Genomic DNA, 24,317 nt, shown 5'->3' on the forward strand with positions numbered 1-24,317 from the left:
GCAGGCTAATTGTCACTGTTCATTTCTCTCATTTTAGCAAGTCCATGCTTTGGCTTTGCACATAGATTTTGTAGATTTATTTATTTATTTATTTATTTATTGGTGCCTGCAATCAAACTCAGGACCTTGTGCTTACCCGGCAGGCACTGTATCACTGAGCCCTGACTGTAGAATACTTTCGAAAACATTATAATTTTAAAAATATGGAGTGTTCCCATCTATAGACCTAACACAATATTTGTCATCTTTTTAGAGGCCTTCTGAGTGATTTATCATGTTCTGAATGCATATTTTCATTGTTACTTGTTTTTAAATTTTACAAGATCTTGTGTGTGTGTGTGTGTGTGTGTGTGTGTGTGTGTGTGTGTACATTCTATGATGGGTGGAACTTGTCTCCATTATATTTTAAAATTATTATTATATGCATTCAACTATGTAATTGATCTTGAATGTATTTTTGATTGTTCTGATAAGCTCTAGAAAGTAGTACTGTAAGTACTGCGTCTCATTTCTTTCCTCACAGCTTATTCTCCTGCATTTACAAGCAGAAACTGATGTCACTCTAAAATAAAATTATTGTTATCATTTTGACTGGAATCACTTGATTATTTTGAAAATCTAAATAGTTTTCTTGACTAACTCATCAACTTCTATTTTCAGTCTTGTGTGATTTTACTGATAAACATCTTACTTCAATAAAAATGTCTTAAGTGATATGCGATCAGTTATATCAAAGCTATTGTCTGAGATGGGATTTTGAAAAACATTTTCTGAAGAAAGTATTCAATTTTTATTTTACTATTTTTAATAATTAAAATTTTTATCAATAACACAAATTTTAGACAAGCAAGATACAATTAGGTTAATGTAATAAATTTTAATGGGCAAATAACAGACTGTCAGACATGTTAAATAATTTAGGAAGGGTTATACAACTAATTAAGTCTAAATATCAAATTCTTTGACTTCTAATTCAATCTTTGTTGTGGCAGTCCATTTATCTTTTTTATTGCTCATAACATTAGTTTTGTTTTGTTTTTTTAACATTCTTGTCAGAATCACTTGACTAAAGAAAACATATCCACTGTGAAATCATGGGAATAAACAGCATGTATTAATGTTATATAAATCATATCTAAATTTTAATATTGCATTTTGAATGTAATTTTTCATTGTTTCAAGGATACGTTGACTGACATAAATTTTAGGAAGCCATTTTTATGTCGTATAAGATACAATTTTGATATTATATTACACGGAGCACGTTTTCCCACTGTTTTGTCTAAGGAAGTGGATCAATAGATGCTGACCTGCTCTGTGGGTAGGAGCTCTAGAGCTGGGCCCCACTGCAGTCAGTTCAGGGCATCAGCACTTGGAACCACTTTCCTGGACTTTAATAATTAATTTAACCAGAGAGGACTCTGTACCTTCTTCCTTACAGGTAGTGGATGATGTCACACCCAGGCAATGTGAACGGCCTGTTTCTATTCATAGAACTATTCATTCCACAACCCAAAAATATTCATATAAAAATGATTTCAATACTATGCTATACTACAAATAATGAAAAAAATGCAAAGGATAAACAATCCTAGATGAACCTGAACATACCTTTGCAACCTTTTGGGGCTGGTGGGAAGTAGACATGAGAGAGGAGAGTCATTGTGTAGAACGATTTTCACTATTGCGAACAGAATGACTGTTATTTGTTGGTTCAGTAGAATCTTTTCCTTTTCATGGGACCTTAACAAGGAATCTATTCATGGAGAGTCGTTTTCACTTCCTTCTGAGGATTTCACAGAAACATAACATTGCCTTGTGATCAAACTGATTCATCACTCACACTGCTACAGCCCTTTTAGGGTGGTGCTTTTCTTTTTTTATTATTATTTAAAGAAAGACAAAACAAAATAGAAAACAGGTAGATATAGTACATATTTTTAAAGAAAAGAAATAAACAGTAATAAATCACTAGTTGATGTATACATATTGTCCCCCCACAAAAAATTGTTCAAGATACAAAAGTGGAACATATAAATGAGAATTCATCCAGGGAGACTGCAAACAATTCTGTTCAACTATTCAACAAAAACTAAGTAATATGGCTATCAATCCTATACACTTAGACATGTACACATTTATCCATATCTTTAGTTATGTTGAGACCTAACAAAACTTATTAGAATAAAATCCTTCTGACAAAGATTAATAATATTGCTGGATTTCACATCATAACACTCTGGAATCAGCACTGGGTACTGCAGTGCCCCTTTTCTTTCCTTCAAAGTATTTGTTCATTTCATCATGTGTCATAAGATCAGTTCTTATAAACTGTTTATAGATTTTACACAAGCATGAATCTTAACATGTATTTCTATCCTTTCTATATTAGAGGGAGAAACAGAACAAAGCAGGACAGAATTAAATATATTCCTATAGACACATAAAACTAAAAAGACATAAAACTGCTGTATAAGGAGTTCTACCATGGTCACTGTGCTGTTCCTTGTTATCATCAACAGAATTAGCTATATCATCAGATAAAGTATAACTGAACATATCAGTACATAACAGAATAAAAAGAAATACAACTTTATAGATAGCGTAGAGCTACAAAAACAGGTAGTAATCAAATCAGAATGGATATCATGGCGAATCATTGTCATTTTCAGTATAGTTGTCTATACTCTTCAACTTGATACCAGCAACCTAACAATTTTGAATAAAATCTCTCAATAATAAGCAGCAATCAAACAAGTCAGATTTAACTAAGATCAATCATGATACAACTGTATAAGTCATGCAGGGATCCTGATTGAATTAATAGGAAATTAAAGATGATCACTGTGCTATGTCCTGATATCTTTGGGACAGCTGTCTGTGCCCTCAGATCCAGTGTTTGTTTACAAACTAGGACAGAACAAGTTCCATCCAAGCAGAGCGGTGCAAGTAATAAGGGTTTTAATTTCTGATACACTATTAGCTATATCTTCTGCTGTTTTTTTCTTGAAGACTATTCCTCCTCTTTACTTCCCCAGGATGAACTATGGATTTTTGGTCTCCCCAACACTCACAGTTTTATATTTGGGGCGGGGCAACCTGCTATCACTCCTGGGCTGAATTTCTAGTTATATTTCTTCATTTATTAAAACCTGTCTGTTCAACCTATTCATAAATGCTGGTCCAGTTACCCCTATTACTCTCTGGTTCTCTAGCACATCAAGTTCCATTTTCTCATATTTGATTTTGGTCTATATAACCTTCTTCAGACTAATTATATTTCCTATAAAGAGCCTCTCAATGGACCCCACCTATTGATCCACTCTGCCTGCGATTCTCTCTTTTTTCCCTTAAGTTAGTGTATCTAGGCCATCCATATTAGAAATTATATCCAACATTCTTTGCCTCATTTCTGTTGTGCTCTTTTTCTGTCATTAGTTGTCTGTCTCCTTCATTTCACTTTCTGCTCCATTCATTGTGGCCTCTCTGCCACTGTTTCTGGAATCCTGATGTTTTTCTCTTTCTTTAGAATGTCCTGCAGTATTCTCTGTAGAGTCGGCTTGGTGGTTGTGAATTCCCCCAGTTCCTCTTTATCTTGGAAGCACCTTGTTTCTCCATTAATTTCTAGGGACAATTGTGCAGGATGTATCAATCTTGGCTGGAGGTTATTGTCTTTCAAGGCTTGGAATATTTTGTCCCACACTCTTCCAGATTTAATGGTTTGTGCCGAGAAGTCTGCTGTAATTCTGATGGGTTTTCCCTTGTAAGTGATCTTTTTCTGGTCTCTGACAGCTTTTAATATTCTGTTCTTACACTGGATTTCTGGAATCTTGATTATTATATGCCTGGATGTAGTTCTGTTTTGATTTTAGGTGGCGGGAGTTCTGTATGCCTCATACATCTGAGCATCTTTTCCTTTTCCTGTGTTTGGGAAGTTTTCCTTAATTATTTCTGTGAATAGCCTTTGCAGTTCCTTTGTTTGTACCCCTGCTTCTTAATTCACATTCTTTATTCTTAAGTTATAGATCCTCTTGTCATCTTCTAGCCTTTGTATTGTTACTGCGTGTTTCCTTGTTATTTTTAAGAAGTTTTTCCTTTCATGTTCCCTCATTGCAAACCTGTCCTCCAGTTCAGATAATTTCTCCTTAGTTTCTTTCAAGTTGTTATGCCAGCTTTCAATAGAGTTTTTAGTTTCCTGGTAATCTCTTTGAATCTGTTTTGTGTATTCTATGTTTTCTCTATTTTCTCCATCAAACAATTCTCCCCCTTGTTTTTGTTCTTCCATTCTACCATCTGTTTTTTTCTTGGGAGGTGCTTAGCATTTCTTTAATTATTCTATTTATATCTTGTTTTACTTGGTTAAATACTTCACTTTTTAACTCATCTATGAGGTCCCGAAGATATCACTTTATGTCTGTTGGTGCCATGCCTGATATTGCATGTTTTCTGTCCTCATTCTCCTTTGAATTTACCTTTCCTGGATCAATGTTCTCAGGATTGAGCACTGAGGACCCTTTCTGGTTGCCTCCTCTTCTCAAATTTTTTTCCTTCCATACAGGTGTATATAGGAGGCCCAGTTTCTTTCTTTGTCGGTTTCTGTTTGTCTGAAGCACACTGACTATGTGGTCCTGCCCACTGCAGTGTACTAGGAGGTACAGACCCAGGCAACCTATTCTGGACCCACCCCTCCAGGTCAACCTACTGAAGGCTTTACTGCATTAGGGTGCACTGCCAGGTGCAGGGACTTTGTTTGGGCTAGACTATTGGGCCTCAATCAGTGGCATCACCCAGGTCAAGCACTCCCCACCAATCCTGCTTGAGAGGGGAATATGTGACTGAAGTCACTGCAGGGCCCTATTCTGGCCAGTCTGCCTGGTCCTAGAATGTCCTCTGTTGGAGCCTCTTTGTCTATGGAAGGGTCTTAATTCCTCTCACTCACCGCAGGTCGATACAGGGTTTCCCACCAGCTCTGCTTTCAATTTGGCTCACTGATTCCCACTCTCAGAGCATTTGCATCTCCAGTGAGTTGAAACTAGCAGGCTATCCTGGCTGCGCCAATTCAGGCGCAGCAGTGACAGTGAGTTCAATCCGCTAGTTCAAGCAGCGACACCGAGACTTTAGTTTTTCCAATCATAGCACCGGGATGCATTTCCAATTGGTTTCTCTCCACTTATCTCATTCCTGTGTCAACAGGATATGTCTCCCTCTGACATATGTCTCCCCACACTGACCATTTCTGGAATCTAAGCTGGTATCTCAGAGAGCCTCTTAGCTACTGTTATCTATCTGCCATCTTTTCTTGATCAGGTTGGTGCTTTCCTACAAAAGTTTGCACTATTTCTCACATTTTACACCTCTCCCTAATCTCATCTGACATGAGGATCTCCTTTGTCTTTCTCTCCTCTGCAGACAAGATCTCCCAACCTCTTACTGTGATCACCCATAGTCCCTCAGTGAAGGAAAGTAAAAGTGAATGCAACAGAGAGAGACAGAGAGAGAGAGAGAGAGAGAGAGAGAGAGAGAGAGAGAGAGGAGAAACCAACCACTGGCTCAGCTGTGATCATGTGACTTTTAACATCACTACTAATATTGGAAAACTTTGCTGGTTTATCAACTTAAAATGTAGTAGAAATATTTGGTCATTTTATAGCACACTCATAAGACAAAGTACTTATCAGATGAGGTTTTACTAAATAGGAAAGGATCCTTCAACTTTATAAACACAGTGAAATAAAGTCTTAGTAAACATTTTTTTTTTCTTTTTCTGATTTATTTTATCTATAGGGGAACAGCAAACTTTACCCTTTTGGAAACTTATTACCCAACTTTTGTGCTGTGATAAACTATTTTCAACCTTGGGTTTTTCCTTTTTTATTTTTCCTTCTTTCTGTACTCTGTATTTGATGTCCACTGGTATTTTATATCAAATGAGTAGGATAAAATCCAAGCTAATTTATCTGGTATTTTTAAAATGGTTACTCTTGCAGCAATTTCTCTGTCAAATTTAAAGGGCATTTGGAAATTATTTGTATATGTTATTCATTCTATCAATGTCTCATTAGCTTATTTTGTTTAGAATGTGCTGCTTCACAAAAAGATACAAATATACCCACCATGCACGCTCAAAGATAATGACTATTCATTGCCACCTGACTAGCATAATTTTTTTTTTGCCATGGCTCTGTTTTCAAGGTTAATCTGAGCATAAATGAGAAAACAAAGAAACTCAGAAGCACTGGAATTTTCTGAAACAATGAGAAATCAGAGAGGTTAAATCTGGGTGATATAGCCAGAGGTTTCACTTAGTGGTTTATTTGCTTAAAATATCGACCTCTCCAGCTCCCTGATACCTCTATGAGGGTAGCTTTCACTGATTATGCAGCAAACAGCTCATTAGAGTACAGCATAAAGAAGATAAATTACAAAGTCAAAAAGGCAAACAAGGTAAGCATAGGCTGCAGCAAACTAAAAGCAAAGTCCTTGATTTATTGTTTTTGTACCTTGTATAGCATAAGTACACTAAATAGCTCAATGGCTTAATATTATCAAGGACAGAAGACCTGGCCTGCAGTGGCCATGTGAGTAATAATTTGGAATAAGGAATAAGAAGGCAACAAAAGGTGGGCCAGTATTCAAATGTTTAAAAAATTCTAGAGAGTATTTTTCAATATAAAGTCATTTTTCCTTTCCCAACAAAATAAATACTATAACAGACAAGTAATTCTCTGGTGTAATTAGGATATGCCATTGAGATACATGTGTGATTGAAGACAGCAAAAGCTCTTATAAAAAGAATCCTGGTAGTTAGAATTTTATGTAATAGAATAAACTATATTTATCAACCAAGCTCCTACAGTACTAACCATTTGAAGATTAGTGCTAATAAAATATACTCTACTTAACTCAATTTTTAAAATCTTAAGTTATGTTTGGGTGTAACGAACTAACACATTGGGTAGAATTTATTTGCAAGAATCAGACATGTTCCCTATGTTGAAGATGCAGGCAAGTGAGGAGTATAGACAATGGAAGAAGAGTACAAGAAATTCTACATGGCTAGCCAGGTCGGTCTTCTCCATGTCGGTGTACATTCCATTTCCAGAGAAGGTTTTGCAGGTTTACTTTCCATAAAAGGAAGCATGTTTATTAGAAAGTGTCTCAATTCTTTTAAGAAAACACAAAGTTTCAAGATACTTTCAGAAAGTCACAGACTATTAACCCATAGGTTCTGGACTTATTTATTAAATAATTCCTTAGCCTGGTATGTACTGCTATAGAGTCTGTACACAACAAGACTTTCTCTTAGTAAATGTTACTGCTCTGTATACCTGAACTCACAATTGACAAGCACATTAGAACCACTACTCCTATGCACCTCACACACTATAAAAGGAATGAACAGATCCTAGACAAATTGCTTTAACTTTTTTCTTCCCAAGGAGTAATCACTGAAAAGCAACTGAATCAAAATTAGCAATAAACATCTTCTACAACCCTATAAATATTCATAAATATAATGAATTTTTGAAAATCAGATAAACTTTAAATGAAAAGAACACTACAGCTATGCCTGCAATTGATTATATTAGAAAGCCTCAAAAACTAATAAATGAAATTAAAATATATGTAATGATGATAATAGTAATAACCTCTCCATTATCTGTATAAGCATTATACAGATATTTCAAACATGTACTCATAAAAATGTAATAACCTCCCACCATCTGTCAATCACTCTTCTATAAGCTATACTTGATTACACCACCATCATCGTCATCATCATCATCATCATTTGATCATCTGATGGGTAGAGATTATTGTCTTTCTCATTTATCACATGTAGAATTTCACGTACAGGGAAGTTAAGTGATGCAACCAGACTTACACGCCTAGGAGGATCTGATGCTACAGGTGCCATCAAAGAAGTGTGACTTCTTTGGATTGCTACATCAAATATGAAAAAGACACAGGCATCAAATTCAACTCATTATCAACAACACTGGATAAGAGAGAAGCTGATTAAAAATAAGATTCACTCATTAATTATAGTTATTGCAAACATGAAATGGATTAAATATTACAATTTATAAAGTAGAAAAAAATCACTTCATAAAAGTTTCTTCAAGGCCTTCTGTGAGCTCAGCATCCCATGAGAGCCCAGGAGGCTGGATAACATAGGGGGAGATAGCAGGCAGTATGGGGCCAGCCAGAAGACTAGAACCAGACTCACAAGTTATAGCAAGGGAGATGCATTTCAGCATCAGTATCATAGAGGTGGTAATTGAAGCAAGTTACAAACTGAGATAATTGCTTGTCCAAATTAATGTCTGTCATTATTAGGCCAAAACTCTGAGTCAGATAGGTTTTAACATTGAGACAACTCAGAACGTGATGTTGATTTGCAACATCCAAAATAATATGAAAGCTGATAAACTACAGTGAGAACAGAATGTAAACAAGAAGGAGAGAAGTATGACCTACATTGCCATCTGTTGGGGAAATGAACATCTGTCATCCTGAATGAAAGATGAAGCTTGGAAATTCCCAGCGATTCTCCACAGCCAGCACTAGCAGTTAAGAGGGAAAACAGTTTTAAGCCTAATTTAGCTTTCCCATGCACATATACATATTACATATATGTTTGCAATATTACTGTCTTACTCTCTTAACATACATAAAAACATACAATTGTGTATATTAATAGGTATCTTGTGGTGTTTTGATATTTTGCTCTAAATACTGTATAATGTTTTAAATCAGGTTAAATATACCTGTTTCCTCAAACGTATCATTTTTGTTAAAAACAATTCATAAGCCTTTCTTTAGCTTTTTGAGATATACAGTACATTATTGCTGTGATTTGGAAAATATTTACAGGAAAGGAAAATGAACCTTCAATCATTTAGCAAACAACAATTTTAAGATTTAAAGGTATAATTTTAGAACAAAGCTGAATGGAGAGAAACACCATAGTTTCAAAATTTGTCTTTAGAGCAGATATAGACACTCTCCAGACACATCTTGTATTTTAATCAATGTATTCAGGCAAGCCACAGGCAAGATGGCAAAAACTCTAGCTGAGTATTTAGTCTCACTGCTGCATGGTGTCATTTTGAGCAATTATTTGATTCTTTGGGCCTAAATTTCCCAGACTGTATGGCAAGTGGTTGAGATAGAATTAAGTGATTTCCAAGATTATTTTCAACTATACTCTTTTTTAAATGCTGTTTACTTCTTAAAAATAACCTGTTATAATTTCATATTGAAATGTTTATAGATGGAGAGTTTCATTTTCTTTTTTCTTACTTTCTCTCCCTTTCTCTTTCTTTCTCTCTCTCTCTCTCTCTCTCTCTCTCTCTCTCTCTCTCTCTCTCTCTCTCTCTCTCTCTCTCTCTCTCTCTCTCTCTCTCTCTCTCTCTCTCTCTCTGTGTGTCTCTCTCTCTTTCTTTCTTTCTTTTTCTCCTGACCTTTTACATGTTTATCTGTTCTCTCTTTTAGGGGGGAGTTAATGGCTTGACTGGAGAGCTAGAATTTGCAGAAAATGGAGGTAATCCCAATGTCCATTTTGAAATTCTGGGAACCAACTATGGAGAGGAGCTCGGCAGAGGTGTTCGCAAAGTAAGCCAACATCCACTTATAAATGTGGATCTCTTTCCTATGCTATTTATAGTTTTGCTTGATTGTTGTGTGTAATGTAATCACAGTACACTGAAGTTCATATTATGGTTAGAAAAATAAAGTGGAAAAGAGGTGGGGAGGGAGACAGATGAGGAATGGAAATTAAGCATTGAAAAGATCTTGCATACTTTCCAGGAGTATTAACCAAAAAATTCTCTTTGGGCCTTAGAATAATTTAAAGGAAGAAAAAGCAATCTGATATGCACCTAGTCAACTAGTATTATCTTTTATGTATTACAATTTTCATAAAGTAGTGAATTTAATATTTATACAATGCTTGCCCACTTTTTAATTTGTAATATGTACAAAAACAGAGTAAGATCTTGGCTAAATTTCATATAGTAGGACAGAAAATATACTATAAAATATGATATTATAGTATTCATTTTCTATGCATGTTATTAATAACCACACAATGCTTTCAGGAAATGAGCTCTTCTTATGTACTACAGATCACAAATAAGAAGTAACTAAGTACCAGTAAAAGCTGTTTCATTTGTACATAGTATCCTGGAACAGTATCTTTCTCAAGGAGAATAAAAAAAGAGCCCTTAGAACAGTGATCTTTGATTGGTGCATGGTGGCTCATGCCTGTAATACTAGCACTCTGGAGGCTGAGGCAGGAGGATTGTTGCAAGTTCAAAACCAGGCTGGGCTAAAAGTGAGCTCAGGGCCTGACCGAACTGCATAGAGACCTTGTCTCAAAAAAAAAAAAAAAAATAAAATAAAAAGAATGGTGACTTTATCATAGTTTGGATTTTCCATTTTCACATATTTTTGGTGGGTGAAACCTTGAGTAATTGAATTAGCCTGTGCTTATCACTATTTATTTCTACTGAGTGAGACTCAATGGCTCTCCAACAGGCATTTCTTTCTGTGTGAGATACAGAAAAACCTACACAAAATGAAACAAGGAGTTGCTAATATCAGCAATAAAAATTTTTCCATCCATAAATTTATTTGAGTTGAACCTAACTTAATGCATTTTAATTTTTGCTTTATAGTAAAAGTAGCAAAAGTATAGAAAAACGCATACTGCACAAGATGATTTAGCAAATTATTTTCAAAGAAATAAGCAATACTGTGATCAAGAAATAGAACATGCAGGACATCTTAAACATTTACATGCCACCTTTACCTTCCTGTTATAGCATAATCTTTAATCCAAATTTTATCATAATCTTCCATGATGTACATGGTTCTCAAACTGTCCAGGGTGAGGGCCATGAAGGGTGGCAAGAAGGTGAAGAAATAAAGACAACAGACAGAAAGCTGGGATCAGGGGTCCTCTCTCCTGATGGGAGGAAAGGAACTGCTCAGCCACTGCAATGTGTTTACTTATACGTTTATCAAGTTAGTGTCATGTACTACCTCATTGCCTAGCAATCTGTTTGCATGGCATCCTAAGGGCTTGGTGTGCTCTGGACTAGAGAAGCTTGCTCACATGACTCGCCTCCAGTGCTCTTGGTTCTTGGGAGCAGCCTTGCTGCACCTCTGCATGTGGGATCTATCTCCAGCTTTAGCCACTCTTAACATCTCTCCTTTTAAGTTTTTGTAATTATAATTAGTGGGTATTCAAATGAAGTTGGAGGAGCTGTGTTTACTTCATAGACCACTCTTTTTCCTTTTTAAATTTTAAAACAAAAAAAGATACAGAATTTCAAACAAAATAATAGATTAACAATGGTTAATATATTGAATATTGTTATGTTTAAGTAGTTGCTCATATAAAAAGATGTAGCTATAAAAAAGAACAAACAATAGAAGCTGAAGTCATTTTTATTGATGAAACAACATAGATTAGTATTATGATTATTTATTATATATATAATATTTTTCCTTCTTTCTTTTCTCCTTTCCCCTTATCCTATTTGTTCTTTCCTTTTGAGCAGTTTCTTCCCCTTTCACTTTATCAATATCTATTGTATATTTTAGATATTATTTATTTTTTCATTTTTTTACACCACGGATACAATAGAATATTTATGCATGAGTCTGACTCACTTCATTTATGAGTATGGTGTCAAGTTACATCTAGTTATGTGTAATAGCCTCAAATCTATCCTTCAATATAGCCGAGTAGTACTCCATTGTATAAAAATAACACATCTTTTTAAAAATTTATTGCTCAGTTGATGGGCATATGGGTTTTTCAAGATTTAGCTGTTACAAATTGTGCTGCTATAAACATGGGTGCACATATATTACTGTAGTATAATGTTTTCAATTCTTCTCAGAAAATACCCATGATCCTCTCTTGTGACTATACTTTTCTGCTTGATATTAAGGACCAAGTTAAAAGGAGACCTATATTAGTTAAAATTAATTTTTTGCTATGTATCAGGGTCAGTTAAGTGTTCTCCAGAATTACCTTGTAATCATGCACAGAACCTCTTAGACTTCTGTTAGTGTCAACTGTCTAGTGACACTCCTTAGGTGTATTACACATCATTGATCATTTTCCTCTCTGGTCCTATAATTTTCTTGGTCAGAAGACCAGGGATTCACAGAGTTGTCTTATGTCCTGGGTCCTTACTGACCTCAGAGGGCTGGGGCCAAAATACTGTCCATCCTCTCAGCCCATCTCTGTTTCTAGTTTTTGGTCTCCAAATCTCAGTTAAACATTCAGAAGAGATGGTTAATGACACTACATTATATTGGGAAGCAGTAAGTTTAATATTATACAAAATAGTACCATTATTTTCTACCATTGTCTTAGTACTTAAATCTCTATAGAATGTTAACAGATAATAGTTACATATTTTACACAAAAAATCAAATTATAAATCAAAGCTGTACATAATATTTAGCATGACTTCATGATGATTACCTTTTTTGTAACACATCTGAATTTCCAGTTTGACACAAAACATCCCTTTTAGTCAATCATTCCTATCTAATACAAGAAGCTTTTTCCTAATTTGTTGACCTATAGTGGAATGTACATATCATAAGTTTTTGTGAAAGGCAGATATCTGAATCTGAAAGAAAAGTCTATCACCATAAACAATCCCTGTTTTACAGTTCAGAAGACCCATACATCTGGAGGTATGAATGCATTTAACGTTCCACAAAAATAGTAAGAATCAATTGTCATATGAAAACTATTGTGCCAGAGCATCTTTAAATAAAAAGCCTTGTTGTTTGGAAAACTAAATATTTTGATGGTGGTTAACAAAATTTGTCATAGTGATATATTCTTAATAACTTTTATGGAGGCATCTCCTATAACACTATGGAAATCATTATGGCTTCCTATTAATGAAGATAAATGCTGGAATAACTTCCCAGACAGCTACTCTTTCATTCACCAAAAGGAGCCTTGACCAATAATTCTTCAAGCTCAAAAGGTCCTCTTAGTTACCTTAGAAAATTTCTGACGACTTCTGAGAAAACCAGCTTTAATATTATTTTGACCAGCTGGCAACCCAGGTGGAAGCACCTGTAAAACAAATTAAATTTTGAACAAATAATCCAAAAATGTAAAAGAAAAAAAGGAAAAGAGAAAAGTTATCGAGCTCAAACAAACAAACAAAACAGCTCTTCATGGATGTGACAAACAGACAAAGAAATAAGTACACAATTTAACAGATTGGATAAACACAAATATCTTACAAAATCAGACTGCATTCAAATGTATTTTTGACCAAACTGAATTACAGTAACTATTTTCAATTTGAGGAATTTATAACTATAAAAAGACTAGTAAGATTTTGTTGGTCAGTTACCAGAGATTTCTTAAGATTTTCAAAGAAATAAAAATTTTTAATCCATAATCAATATACATTTTTGTATTTATTTTGTCTTAAAAATACTAGTAATTTTGTGTCTCTTTCATGCAGCTTTCAGCTCAGTTATCTCTGTATACTCAGCCACCTACTCAGACCCTTGATTCCCATTTTTGGTTACCATATCCTAGGCATTCTGGGTCAATTCCTTTAATCGTACTCAGGTGGGGTCTAACCCTAACCTTGTGTGCCAGTTGTGTGGAGGTATCACTGGCATAGGACTGAGCACCAGCTTCTTGAGAGGTGGAATCAGCTCCTTCTCTGGGTCTGGATCCCTGATACAGCCAGACAGCATGCTGTAGTACTCAGATAGGCTATTTATTCAGCATTCTCTGGAATGACACAAGCATACCCTCTGTTCTAAGTGAGTATTGGGCTCAGTCCCTCCCATTGTCCAGTATAAAGGTTTTTTCCAAAGGATCCTTCCTAGCTTTTTTTCTTTTACCTGATTGTCTTTTTGTTGTAGTTCCATCCTAGTAGGATTTTAAAAATTAATAGTATATACTGCTAAGTGAAGTCTATTATGATGGGTGAATTTTTTGTAGGGAAGCATTTCCCTTTTTGTTTTTGTAGTTGAATTTTGAGCATATGGTGAGCATATTTAACAATCTTTAGACCTAGAGAATTATAAGGAATTCCCATGGTAAGGTAAATGTGCAAAGTTTCACGAAACATTTGGAAGGCAGCACTCATATAGGCCGGGCCATTTTCAGTCTAAATTGTAAGGAAAAAATCCCATATTCTGTATCCATGTGCCCAGGGCTCCCACTTGTTACTCCTACTTTGCTCCTGCTTCATCATCTCTGCACTCATGAACTTTTTTTTTTTTTTTAGAGAGCCCCTGCAGCTCCCAAGCCCCTGAGCCAAGTGCTATGGCACGTGCAGACCAGCCGTTTAAAGGCTCAAAGGGACCTCAGTGGAGTTTGTACTGCAGCACATGTGACGCAGGACCACTAGGCTTGCAGCCCTTTGTCCCCACAGCTGAAACAAATAACCTTTTTTCCCCCTTTCCTTGAGTTTGTGGTCTCCCATCCAAGTACTAACTAGACCCAACCCTTCCTCTAGGCCGTGGGTGTATAACGTTAATGATAGCTGCTGCTGAGGCAGCCCCTTATACATATGAGGTGTCAATGTCTGCACAAATCCAAATCATGTGAGACAGTATAGCCCATTTTTAGTGGGCTCTTAAAGCTTCTTTACAGCATTGTATGCATTTTCAAAAGCCAATTGTTGAATAGTTAACTTGCTAGTCTCTGTATCATTTACAGTCCTCCCACTGGCCTGCAATAAGCATGCTACAAAGTCTTGAAAAGGTTCATCAGGACCCTGATGAATGGAAGTCAAATCAAGGAATGTCTCACTCTTTGAAAGAAACTTCCTCCAAGTCCTTGTGGTAGCTACTTTAATTTGTTCATATACTTGCAATTCAAAAGTAAGTTGATTATAAGAGCAAAGGTACCTTCTGTGGTTAACATGTCCTTTGTAATAGCTACATTGTGAATGGCATTGGAAAAGGCACGATTGGTACACAATTTAAAAAAAAATCCTTTCCACAGTAAATAATCCCCTGTATTTAAACATGCTTTAGCTATTCATTTCCAATCATTTGGGCTCATAATTTGCTGTCCTATGAGCTCTATTGAACCCAAGGTAAAAGGGGCTGTGGGTTATTGGGGACTCAAAGTTTAGTAACAGGGTCAATATGTTAAAAACCCTCCATGGAGTCATCTGTCCATCTGGTTTCTTTTAGCATTAATTGTAGGGGAGAAAGACAAAGCTTCTACTCCCTGAAAGGTGAAGTTAAAAACTTGTGATGCAGCAAAATTTCTCTGAGCTGCAAACGTGGGAATTTCTGCTTGTGGCTCAGTTAAGGTTATTGAGTGTTGTGAAATGGAATTCACGGTGGGGAATTCTTCCTCTAGTGGGGAAGAGTCCCTTTTGTCCCCACAGCTCTTTTCCTTATCTAATTGAGCAAAGGTAGAGGAGTTAAACTCTACTGAATTGCTGTTGCTCTGTCATCTTTTTCCCACTCAAGACTTGATTTTAAAACAGTGCTCCAAGCCAAATCCTTTGTGGTCATCCCAGCAAACTAATGACCATTAAAACACTCTCTAATCCAAACCCACAAAATGAAAGTAAATACAGGAGTCAACAATACAAGCATTTTTATATGTATTTGTGGTTCTTGAGGACCTGTTTGTCCCATGTTTTACACCTGCTGTGGGCTCAATATTGATGATATTAATGGGCTCAGTATTGAGGTTATCAATATACTTCTCTCCCTTTTGTGTGCACACTAGAGGTGTCTTTCTCATCTGCTAGATAACTAATTTCCTCTTGCCCCTAGTCTCTGTTCAGGTGCCATTCTGCCACAGCACATGCTGCTCTCGGACTTCCCAGGGTAAGGACCATGAAAAATGATGAGAAGGTGAATAAATAAAGACAAGATACAGAAAGCTAGGATCAGGTGAAGCCCTCTCTAATTGGGCTGATTATCAATTAATGCAATGTATTACTTTACACATTTATCAAGTAAATATCAGGTGACAGTCCACTGCCTAGTAATCTGCCTGCCTGAGTGGCAGCCTAAGGGCCTAGTGTTCTCCGGGCAGAACAGTTTATTCATGTGGCCTACCTAAGGTGCTCTTTGTTCTTGAGACCAGCCTTGATCTGGAGCCACACCTGGGGTCAATCTCCAGTTTCAGCAGCCCCCAACAATGATCAGTTGTGACTTTCTTCCCTTTCCCCCATCATGGCCTTTTTTGAGGCAGGGTTTCACTGTATGGTTCAGACTGGCGCTCACTTTGTATCGCAGGCTGGCCTCAGACTCACAGTGATCTACCTGCCTCAGCCTCTTGTGTGTTAGAATTACAGGTATATGCCACTGTACCTGACTAAAATATTTTCACATATTAATAAAGCTATGAACTAGAGAATATAGATAAATTAGTGCTCTACAAATCTGAATTTATGTGTCATCTTGTTCTTTTTTGGTACTCAGTATAACTTTATTACATATATCTGCACCCTTATTTGTTTTGCCAGTATTTTATTTTATTTTATGAATAAACTAAATATTGAGTGTATTATTTCCTTGTTCCTGTTCATAAGTATGTTTATATTATTCATCTTTGGTGCAGTTTATTAATTTCTATTGGTGTACTGTTTTTCTGTTGTATAAATGTGTCACTCTTTATTTTCTATTTTTAGACTACAAACAATGCTATTACAGTCATTTTTGAACATAGTCTCTTTGATATATTTGCTCTCGTAATTGTATATGCATTTTCTATGCAGGAGTAGACCTTCAATACAAGTAAGCCTATACTGGATAACATCAAGTTCATTTTCATAGGAACTTTCAGAGCATTAAAATGTTAGCATATTCTCACTGCCGCATGTTGTATTCAAATGTTGGATTTGTTAGACTTCTAAGTTTTTATTAATTTGTTGCTTAAGATACATCCAGGGAATTTAAAGTTACATTTCTGTTATAGAGAAGCTGTGATATCTTTCTCTCTATTTTCTGATGTTTAGCTTTCTTTTTGAGTGTGTTGCCTTTTCAAGTATTTTTTTTACTATTTTGGGGAGAGAAAAAGAAATATATTTGTTTTTAAGAGAGAAATAGATATAGAGAGACATTAATATTGATACTAGTCTTTTGTCACTTATGAATATTCTTTTCCTTTCTAAAGATTTTCTTTTCTTCGTTTATTTAGAATCAAACTCAGGACCTTGTGTTTGTCAGGCAGGCATTGTGCCACTGAGCTATAACCCTGTCAAGAGTTTATTTTCATTAACAATCTAAATGTAGTAGAATCATACATTTTTTTGCTATATGATTATTGATAGTTTTTTTTTTGTTATTGAAGAAATCATTTCCTTTCCTCAAAGTCATAAAAATATGCTTTCACTTATCTTTCAACAAATTTAGTTTTATCTTTTAGTTTGAGGTCTTCTAACTGGAATTTTTAATATAAAGGGTGAGAAAAGAATTTTGTGATTCAATGTAATATCATGTTTATTTCATTGAAATATAAACACAATTTTAATTGCATGGTGACTTTTAACAACTATATTCACAATATGACTTCCATCCAGATGAAATTATAGATTTCTATCACTCATAAAATGTCTTCCTTCTTAACAACAGAGAGAGTTTCTTTGGTATCAGGGACCTGGCCAAGATTCTCCATCTCCCAAATGAGTGTACAGCAAGAGCTTAAAATAAGTGAGACAAGTGGTATGATTTTAGGACTCCAGCAAGATCAAAACTCTCTTGCAGAGTTTGAGACTCTGGGGGCTAAGACAAGGAATGTCTCTGGGCAGCCCATATTTATTTAGTTTTCAAACAAGGAAGGGATTAGAGTGGAAAATGCAGGAATCCTGAGCAGGACTTTGGCAATGCTTCAAGGACTTTTCTAAATAACAGGCTACATTAATTTAAGAGCAGTATCTTAGGAGAAAGTCTCCAGGTGATTTTCACTACAGGAGTGAAATGCCAGCAGCTACAATCTCGCTTATTCATTGGAGCTGGAGCCAGGTGTCCTCAGCGGTGGCCTATCTTGCCCTTTGAAACATCTCTGTTGTCAGTTTGGCCATGCCCTGGTCATGCTGCAGCTTCAACAGCTCCCAACACCTTGGTCTGAACTTCACATAAACAGATAATGTGATGTATATTAATTTGCATCTTCTTTCTACCTATTTATATTTGTATTTCAGATCCATATTTTCATTAAGTTTGGAGTTTTTATTGTTCATTTAATTGACAATCTTGAATAGTTTTATATTCAGTAAATATAAAAAATTAGCTTTAAAATTTTTTTCCATATTTTTAACATATATAAAAAACTGATATATTGAGTTGTCTTATTCACCATTTTAATTTTAAAAATTTATGTGAAAATTCTTGTGCATTTACTACAAATTGTTTCATCATCTACAATTAATAATAGTTTCTTCTGAGAGTTGGAGACAAGAGGATCACAAGACTGAGCCAAGCCTGGGCAACTTAGTCAGTTAGGCAAACTGGGTCTCAAAATAAAACATTAGAACAGGGCTGAGATGTTATTCAGTGTGATGATCCAAGGTTCAGTTTCCAGAAGTAAGAAAAACATGAGCATTTTTATTCTTTCTACTATAACTTTACATCTATTGTTTCTTCTTAGCACAATATTAAAGGAGAATGATAGTAGCAGTATGAACAGATTACTGAAGTTCCATTTATTCCTGGGATATGTGTAACTTTTATATAAAATTAGTTGTGTGTCCAATTATATTTGTATTACATAAAATTATTTTACTTGTTGTCATCCTACTTAAAGTTTTCACACTGATATTTATGACTGGGGTTGCCCGACTCTGACTCTTCAGATTTGGGTATGAAGACTATGCTGACCTAACCTAAATGAGTTAGTAATGTGACGATCTAGAACAGTGATGGCGAAGCCATGACACATGTGCTGCAACCAGCTGTTTCTTTTCTTTGAAAGCTCTAAAACGTTTGCCATCTGTGATCTCTAACCATGCCAGTATATCAACAGATGCAACTGGTTGCAGTTAATGAGAAAATCTAAGTTGAACAGTATCACCATGTATTTATACAGCAACAATAAAAAATAAAAGGAAGGATGAAGAAGTTACCATGTGCAAGTGATAATTAAATAGTTTTGCAAAGATGAAGGGGAGAAATTTTAGAACATAGAGACTTGAGTATATTTGAATACTCACAGACCACATCCAGAGAGAGGAAGAGATGAAAACTGTTTCTCATGGATAGAAGCCAAGAAAAATCAAAAAGGAAAGAAACAAAATTGGTTCCGGAATTAGGATCACAGTGGATGTCTTTTGCAGAATGAGGGAGAGGGAAGGAAAACATAGGATGTTTAGAAGCATGGGATGTTTAGTCTTCATATTTGGTGTTAAGGAACTACAGAAAAGTTTCAAAAATATATTGTTCGTTCCTGGAGAAGTAGAAGGTAAGAGTATCTGGTACGACAGAAATAGCATAAGAAGACTGTTTTTGGAGACAGTGAGTCTAGAGGCTAAAGAGAAGAAAATGTTTAGCAATAATTGCTCTGGTAAACAGAGAGCTGACTAAAGGAAACTGGAAAAATTGCCAAGTAGGGCTGTTGCTTCATGAAAAGTTAAAAGTAAAGACATCACTGTAGCAATAATGCTCATGGTTGTGTATGTCTGTCCAGCATTCTTCAGCAGCATAGATGGTTTTGAAGCAACATAGACTTGACAATTCTCAGGTTCTTGTGTTTGCTTTGGTTTCTGGGAGTGGCTGAGGTGACAAAGTAATAAGTCTGAATGGGACATGGTTAGTCATGAAAGTAGGAAGTCTTGGCAATGCCGCCATGATTCAGGAAAGCAGACGATGGGCATGTCTGAGGAGCCTCGCAGTAGCAGGATTAAGAATTTTAAAGCCAGAGTGTTGTGGGTTTTGGTTTGTTTTGAGACAGGGTTTCACTATGTACTTCGGGCAAGTCTTGAATTCGCTATGTAGCCCAGGCTGACCTTGAACATGCCACATTCCCCGTCTCATACTCCCTAGTGCTGGGATTATAGGTGCCTGCCACCACACCCAGCAGACAAGAGCTGTATTTGAGAAGAGAGTGGATTGATTCTGGGTGAGGTTGGCAGAAGTGGGCTGTTTATATTCTGAGATTAATGTGTTCGATGTAATCCTAAGATTAGCATATTTGCTTCATTCTCTGCTGAAGTCTGAGCCTATAACTTGTTATCTACTATTAAGGTGACAGTGATTTATAGACATCAAATTGCCCGTTTTAATCTTAACAAATATACAATGATTTCTGCAATCATTTGTTTATGTTCTTATCCTCCAATTCCCAAAATGAGCTGAAGTACTCCTATGAGCTATTGTACAAATAGCATGTAAAAAGTCCTAGTATTTTTGCAAAATATTTACTCTGTGGTGCCTTTATATTATTGGTACACAATTTTTGTGTGTTCTTGGTTAAAATAATTTAGACATTTGCAGTTTTAATTCTTTATCTCTGTAACTTAAATGTTTTTCTTCTAAGTTACAATTTTAATTAACAACTGAGTTTATACAATTCCTAATCTGGCTTTCAAGTAATTATAGGAATAGTATTAATTATTTTGTGGATTACCAGCTCTGTTTATAAATGAGACTGTTCTTTCATATGGGTCTCAACACATATAACAATGTTTTCAAAGGTACTTGCCAAGGGAAAAATATAACCGTGCAAATAAATGCAGTAAAGATGTTCTACATATGTGTCTAAAATTTTAAGAAAAGAAGATTCTACTTCCAGTTTCTCCATATCATAAAAAGTGGGTGGCTTTACAACAGATGAGCTGTCACACTGCCAGTGTTTACTCTGCTGCCAGTGGCTAAGTGCACACAATGCCTGCAGCCTTATCACCCCAAGCAGGGTACTGTCAGATCTCATAAGCTAAGCACAATTTTGTCTGTTCAGGATTTGACCAAAGATTCACAGTGCTAAATTTTGGACTATTCTCTGCTCCCTTGGCATTGGATGAATGAAGCTTCCATTTTTTTTTAATTGGGTGAGAAAATTAAAAATATTTAATTTTCACTGATGTGGATCAAAATGAAGAACTTTCTTCCTTTAATATTTCTGTATATTCTTACTTTGATATAAAGTGTTTCATTAAAAAATGGTATACTGAAGGTATCAATACACTGTGTATTCTTGAAATTAATTCAGGTGCAACTTAAACCCAATTGTTGAAATCATCAAAGTGTTCTGTATCTTTAAACTCTGTCCAGGAATATATCTATTCCTGTTTCCTTTCATCATAATATAGAATTTATAGGAAAAGATTCATTTCAATCCTAATCATCTAAAACCAAAACAACATAAGAAGATATAAAAAGTAAAGATTAAATTCAATGACTTTACATTTAAAGAATCATACCTTTTTCTTTAGAAGAGGAATTTTCTGTAATATGTTTTCTGCTTGTCTGAATTTTCTTTGTTTTGTTCGGTTTGCCAATGCTGCTCACATTTTATTGTGAAGACTGAGTTCCAGCATTAAAATTTAATACCCCAGACTTAATGCCTTTGAACTTTATCACAAACAGGAAAATAAGGCTGGGGAAAGTAGATTAGAGCTGGTTTCACAACCAATCTTAATTCCATAGTAACGCTTAGTATCTTCATAAAACTGTTTTCTCATAAATTGATGAAATAAAACGGCACAGCAGAGATATTTTAGCTCCTAGGTACAATGAGTTCCCAGATACGTTTGGAATCTTCACCTAGGTTAAGTTCACCAATATTAAGTTCACAAATATAAAAATCTATAGCTTTGTACTTTTGGGAAAACTTAATGTACTATTTTTAAAGGGTGTTACACAGATTATCAGTGGTCATTTGTAATGAACTCAAATCTTTACTGCCCTAAACTCAGGAAGAAGAAAGAAAAACTCTTACACTCAAATGGCTGAGAATACAATATTTTACTGGTGTTCTTCAACATGTATTTGTATTATCATTCTAGACTATCTAAAGCCAGCATTTGTTATTCATATAACCTATTTCATGTTTCCTAATACCACATTTTGCAAAACTGGTATACATGTCCATATAATTCTATATCATCTTCATATATATATATATATATATAATTAAGTTTTTCTTTATACCTTGTCTTTTCACTGAAATTCCAAGAGACATTCAGTTTCATTTGCCCCAAGCTTGTGCCTCCGTACTTGGTATATGGTAGATGCTAGTTAAAGTATGAATTAATGAATACAGATACACACTGACATTTGAGTACCCCAGATTCTTCACTGCCTCTATGTATGTAGCATTAATGCTTTTCCTTTTTTCAAATTAAAAATAACAAATACAAGTTCATTGTGGGTAGAATTGTGGGTAGAATATTCTAAGCAAAGTTAAAGGACTCATAATAACTCGTTCTTTTTGAATATTGATGTTTGTAATTCAGGCTTCTTTCCTAAGTGGGCTGGAGTTAATATGTGTTACTGGGAAAATTCACACAGCCTTTGCTCTCAGATGCACCTGGGTTGAACTTCTGACAGGGTCACTTACTAGCTGTGTAATTTTAGAACATCTAACCAAAGTGAGCTTCAATTTCTTCACCTGCGTAATACTTACTACTTAGGATGGTTGTAAAGATTAAGTGAAAGTATGTTTTTAAGTTACATAATGAGAGATAGTTAAAATAAAATCTGTTTGCTGTAATTTATGTGATTCATTTTCAAGTCATCATAAGAAACGCAAAGTCTAAGTACTATTCTGACAAGAAATTGCTTTCTGAGGTTAAGGAAAAAAATTCATTTCAGGAGTGACTGACAGAAGATTATACCATATTATAAGAGTTACAGCATGAACACTAAACTTTTTGTTTTGTTTACTGCCTCTTTTGACTACATAATTCTACAGATTGCCCAAAGCTTGGAAGTATAGTATGTAGTTTTATGGAGCCAGGCATGGTGGTACACATCTGTAATCCTAGATATTCTGGAGACTGAGGCCAAAAGATCTCAAGTTCAGGTAAACTTACGTCTCAACATAAAAATTAGAAAGGTTGGGGACTTAGCTCTATGGTAAAGCTTTTGTTTAGTATGCACAAGGGCCCGGCTTCAATCCTTCTGCCACCACTCAAAGACATGGTTACGTCAAAAACTCATAGCAGAGGAGCTGGCAGTAAAGAAAGCCTGCATAAACTCAGGCTTTATATGTTAAATTCATAATTGGAAAATCTGCCACCTTTATTTACTGTCACATTTGTGATAACGCAGTTACATCTTTAAAGCTTTATATAATAGAATTTGTAAAATACTATGAACCAAAAAGTGTTATTTCCCATTTCCCTTTGCATAAGATGTGCAGTTATAATAAATTTGAATCCATCACTCTTTCTTCATATGTCTTCGACAAATTACTTTATACCAGAGTCATGCAATCAATATTTAGTCTAATGCTTTATAGAATCTCCATTTAGTTAGAGCCTAAAAAGTACTGATCCTGTAGTACCCTGGAGAGTAAGGAAACCACACTCTCAAACAATGCATACTGTGAAGCAGATCATTTCTGCTTCCAAAGAGGCCATCTTCCATCATTGCTGAGTAAACAGCTGTTTGAGTTGTTATTTAAGATTACCTGGACTTTCTCTGCATTTTTCCCAGCTGAATTGTTCTGTAGTCTCTTCAGATATTTGAGTATATATTTCCCTTGCTCTCCTATGGCAATCTGGTCTTCTCTAGGCAGTTATCAATTCTCCATTAGCAGGAAATGGGTTTTATTGAAATCACTGCAAAGCTTGCAAAGTTCTGGGTACAAAATCTAACAAATTTTGCTACTAGAATTTTCATAACTCATTTGTGTGTGGGAGAGGTGGTGTCTCCCATTTGCAGAATGATTATTATGTTTGTGTTAAAGAGGAAATTTAAATATAATCAAAGTTTGGTGACTGTTGTTCCATTGCCTCATTTTTGTTTATATTTTCCTTTTTCTGGCAATTTTATTTTTATTTTTATTTTTTATTTATTTATTTTTTTTGTTGTTCGTTTTTATCAATACCAGGGATCAAACTCACAACTGCCTGCTTGCAAGGCAGGCGCTTATGCTGCTGAGCTAAATCCCCAGCCCCAGTTTTCTTTTTCTTTTCACTAAAACACCTGACTCACTAGAACTAACCAGACAACACAAAGAATTTAATCCAGTTTAGATTGTTCTATGGAGACTGGAAAGTGCATGATACAGCATTTGTTGATTTGTTCTTAATAGAAACTACAGTATTAATAGAGACTTTTATTGAGACTTTGGGTTAAGTTGGCCAGGAACTCTCATTCTTTTAAATTTC

The 24,317-nt window shown here is 35.3% G+C and overlaps 1 protein-coding gene across 3 annotated transcripts in view; it reads left to right on the top strand.

Moving 5' to 3' along the window:
• The window catches only part of Grid2 (glutamate ionotropic receptor delta type subunit 2), a 1,371,796-nt gene that overhangs the window by 820,582 nt on the left and 526,897 nt on the right, over positions 1-24,317 (top strand). For all 3 annotated transcript variants that reach the window (XM_063247280.1, XM_063247281.1, XM_063247279.1), the window contains exon 8: positions 9,499-9,618. In XM_063247280.1, coding sequence (XP_063103350.1) covers positions 9,499-9,618 — 120 coding nt within the window. The remainder of the gene's footprint in view (positions 1-9,498; positions 9,619-24,317) is intronic.

This window comes from Cavia porcellus, unplaced genomic scaffold, assembly GCF_034190915.1.
Source record: "Cavia porcellus strain 051 isolate PalLab524CR breed Dunkin Hartley unplaced genomic scaffold, mCavPor4.1 scaffold_4, whole genome shotgun sequence".
NCBI classification, from domain to species: Eukaryota; Metazoa; Chordata; class Mammalia; order Rodentia; family Caviidae; genus Cavia; species Cavia porcellus.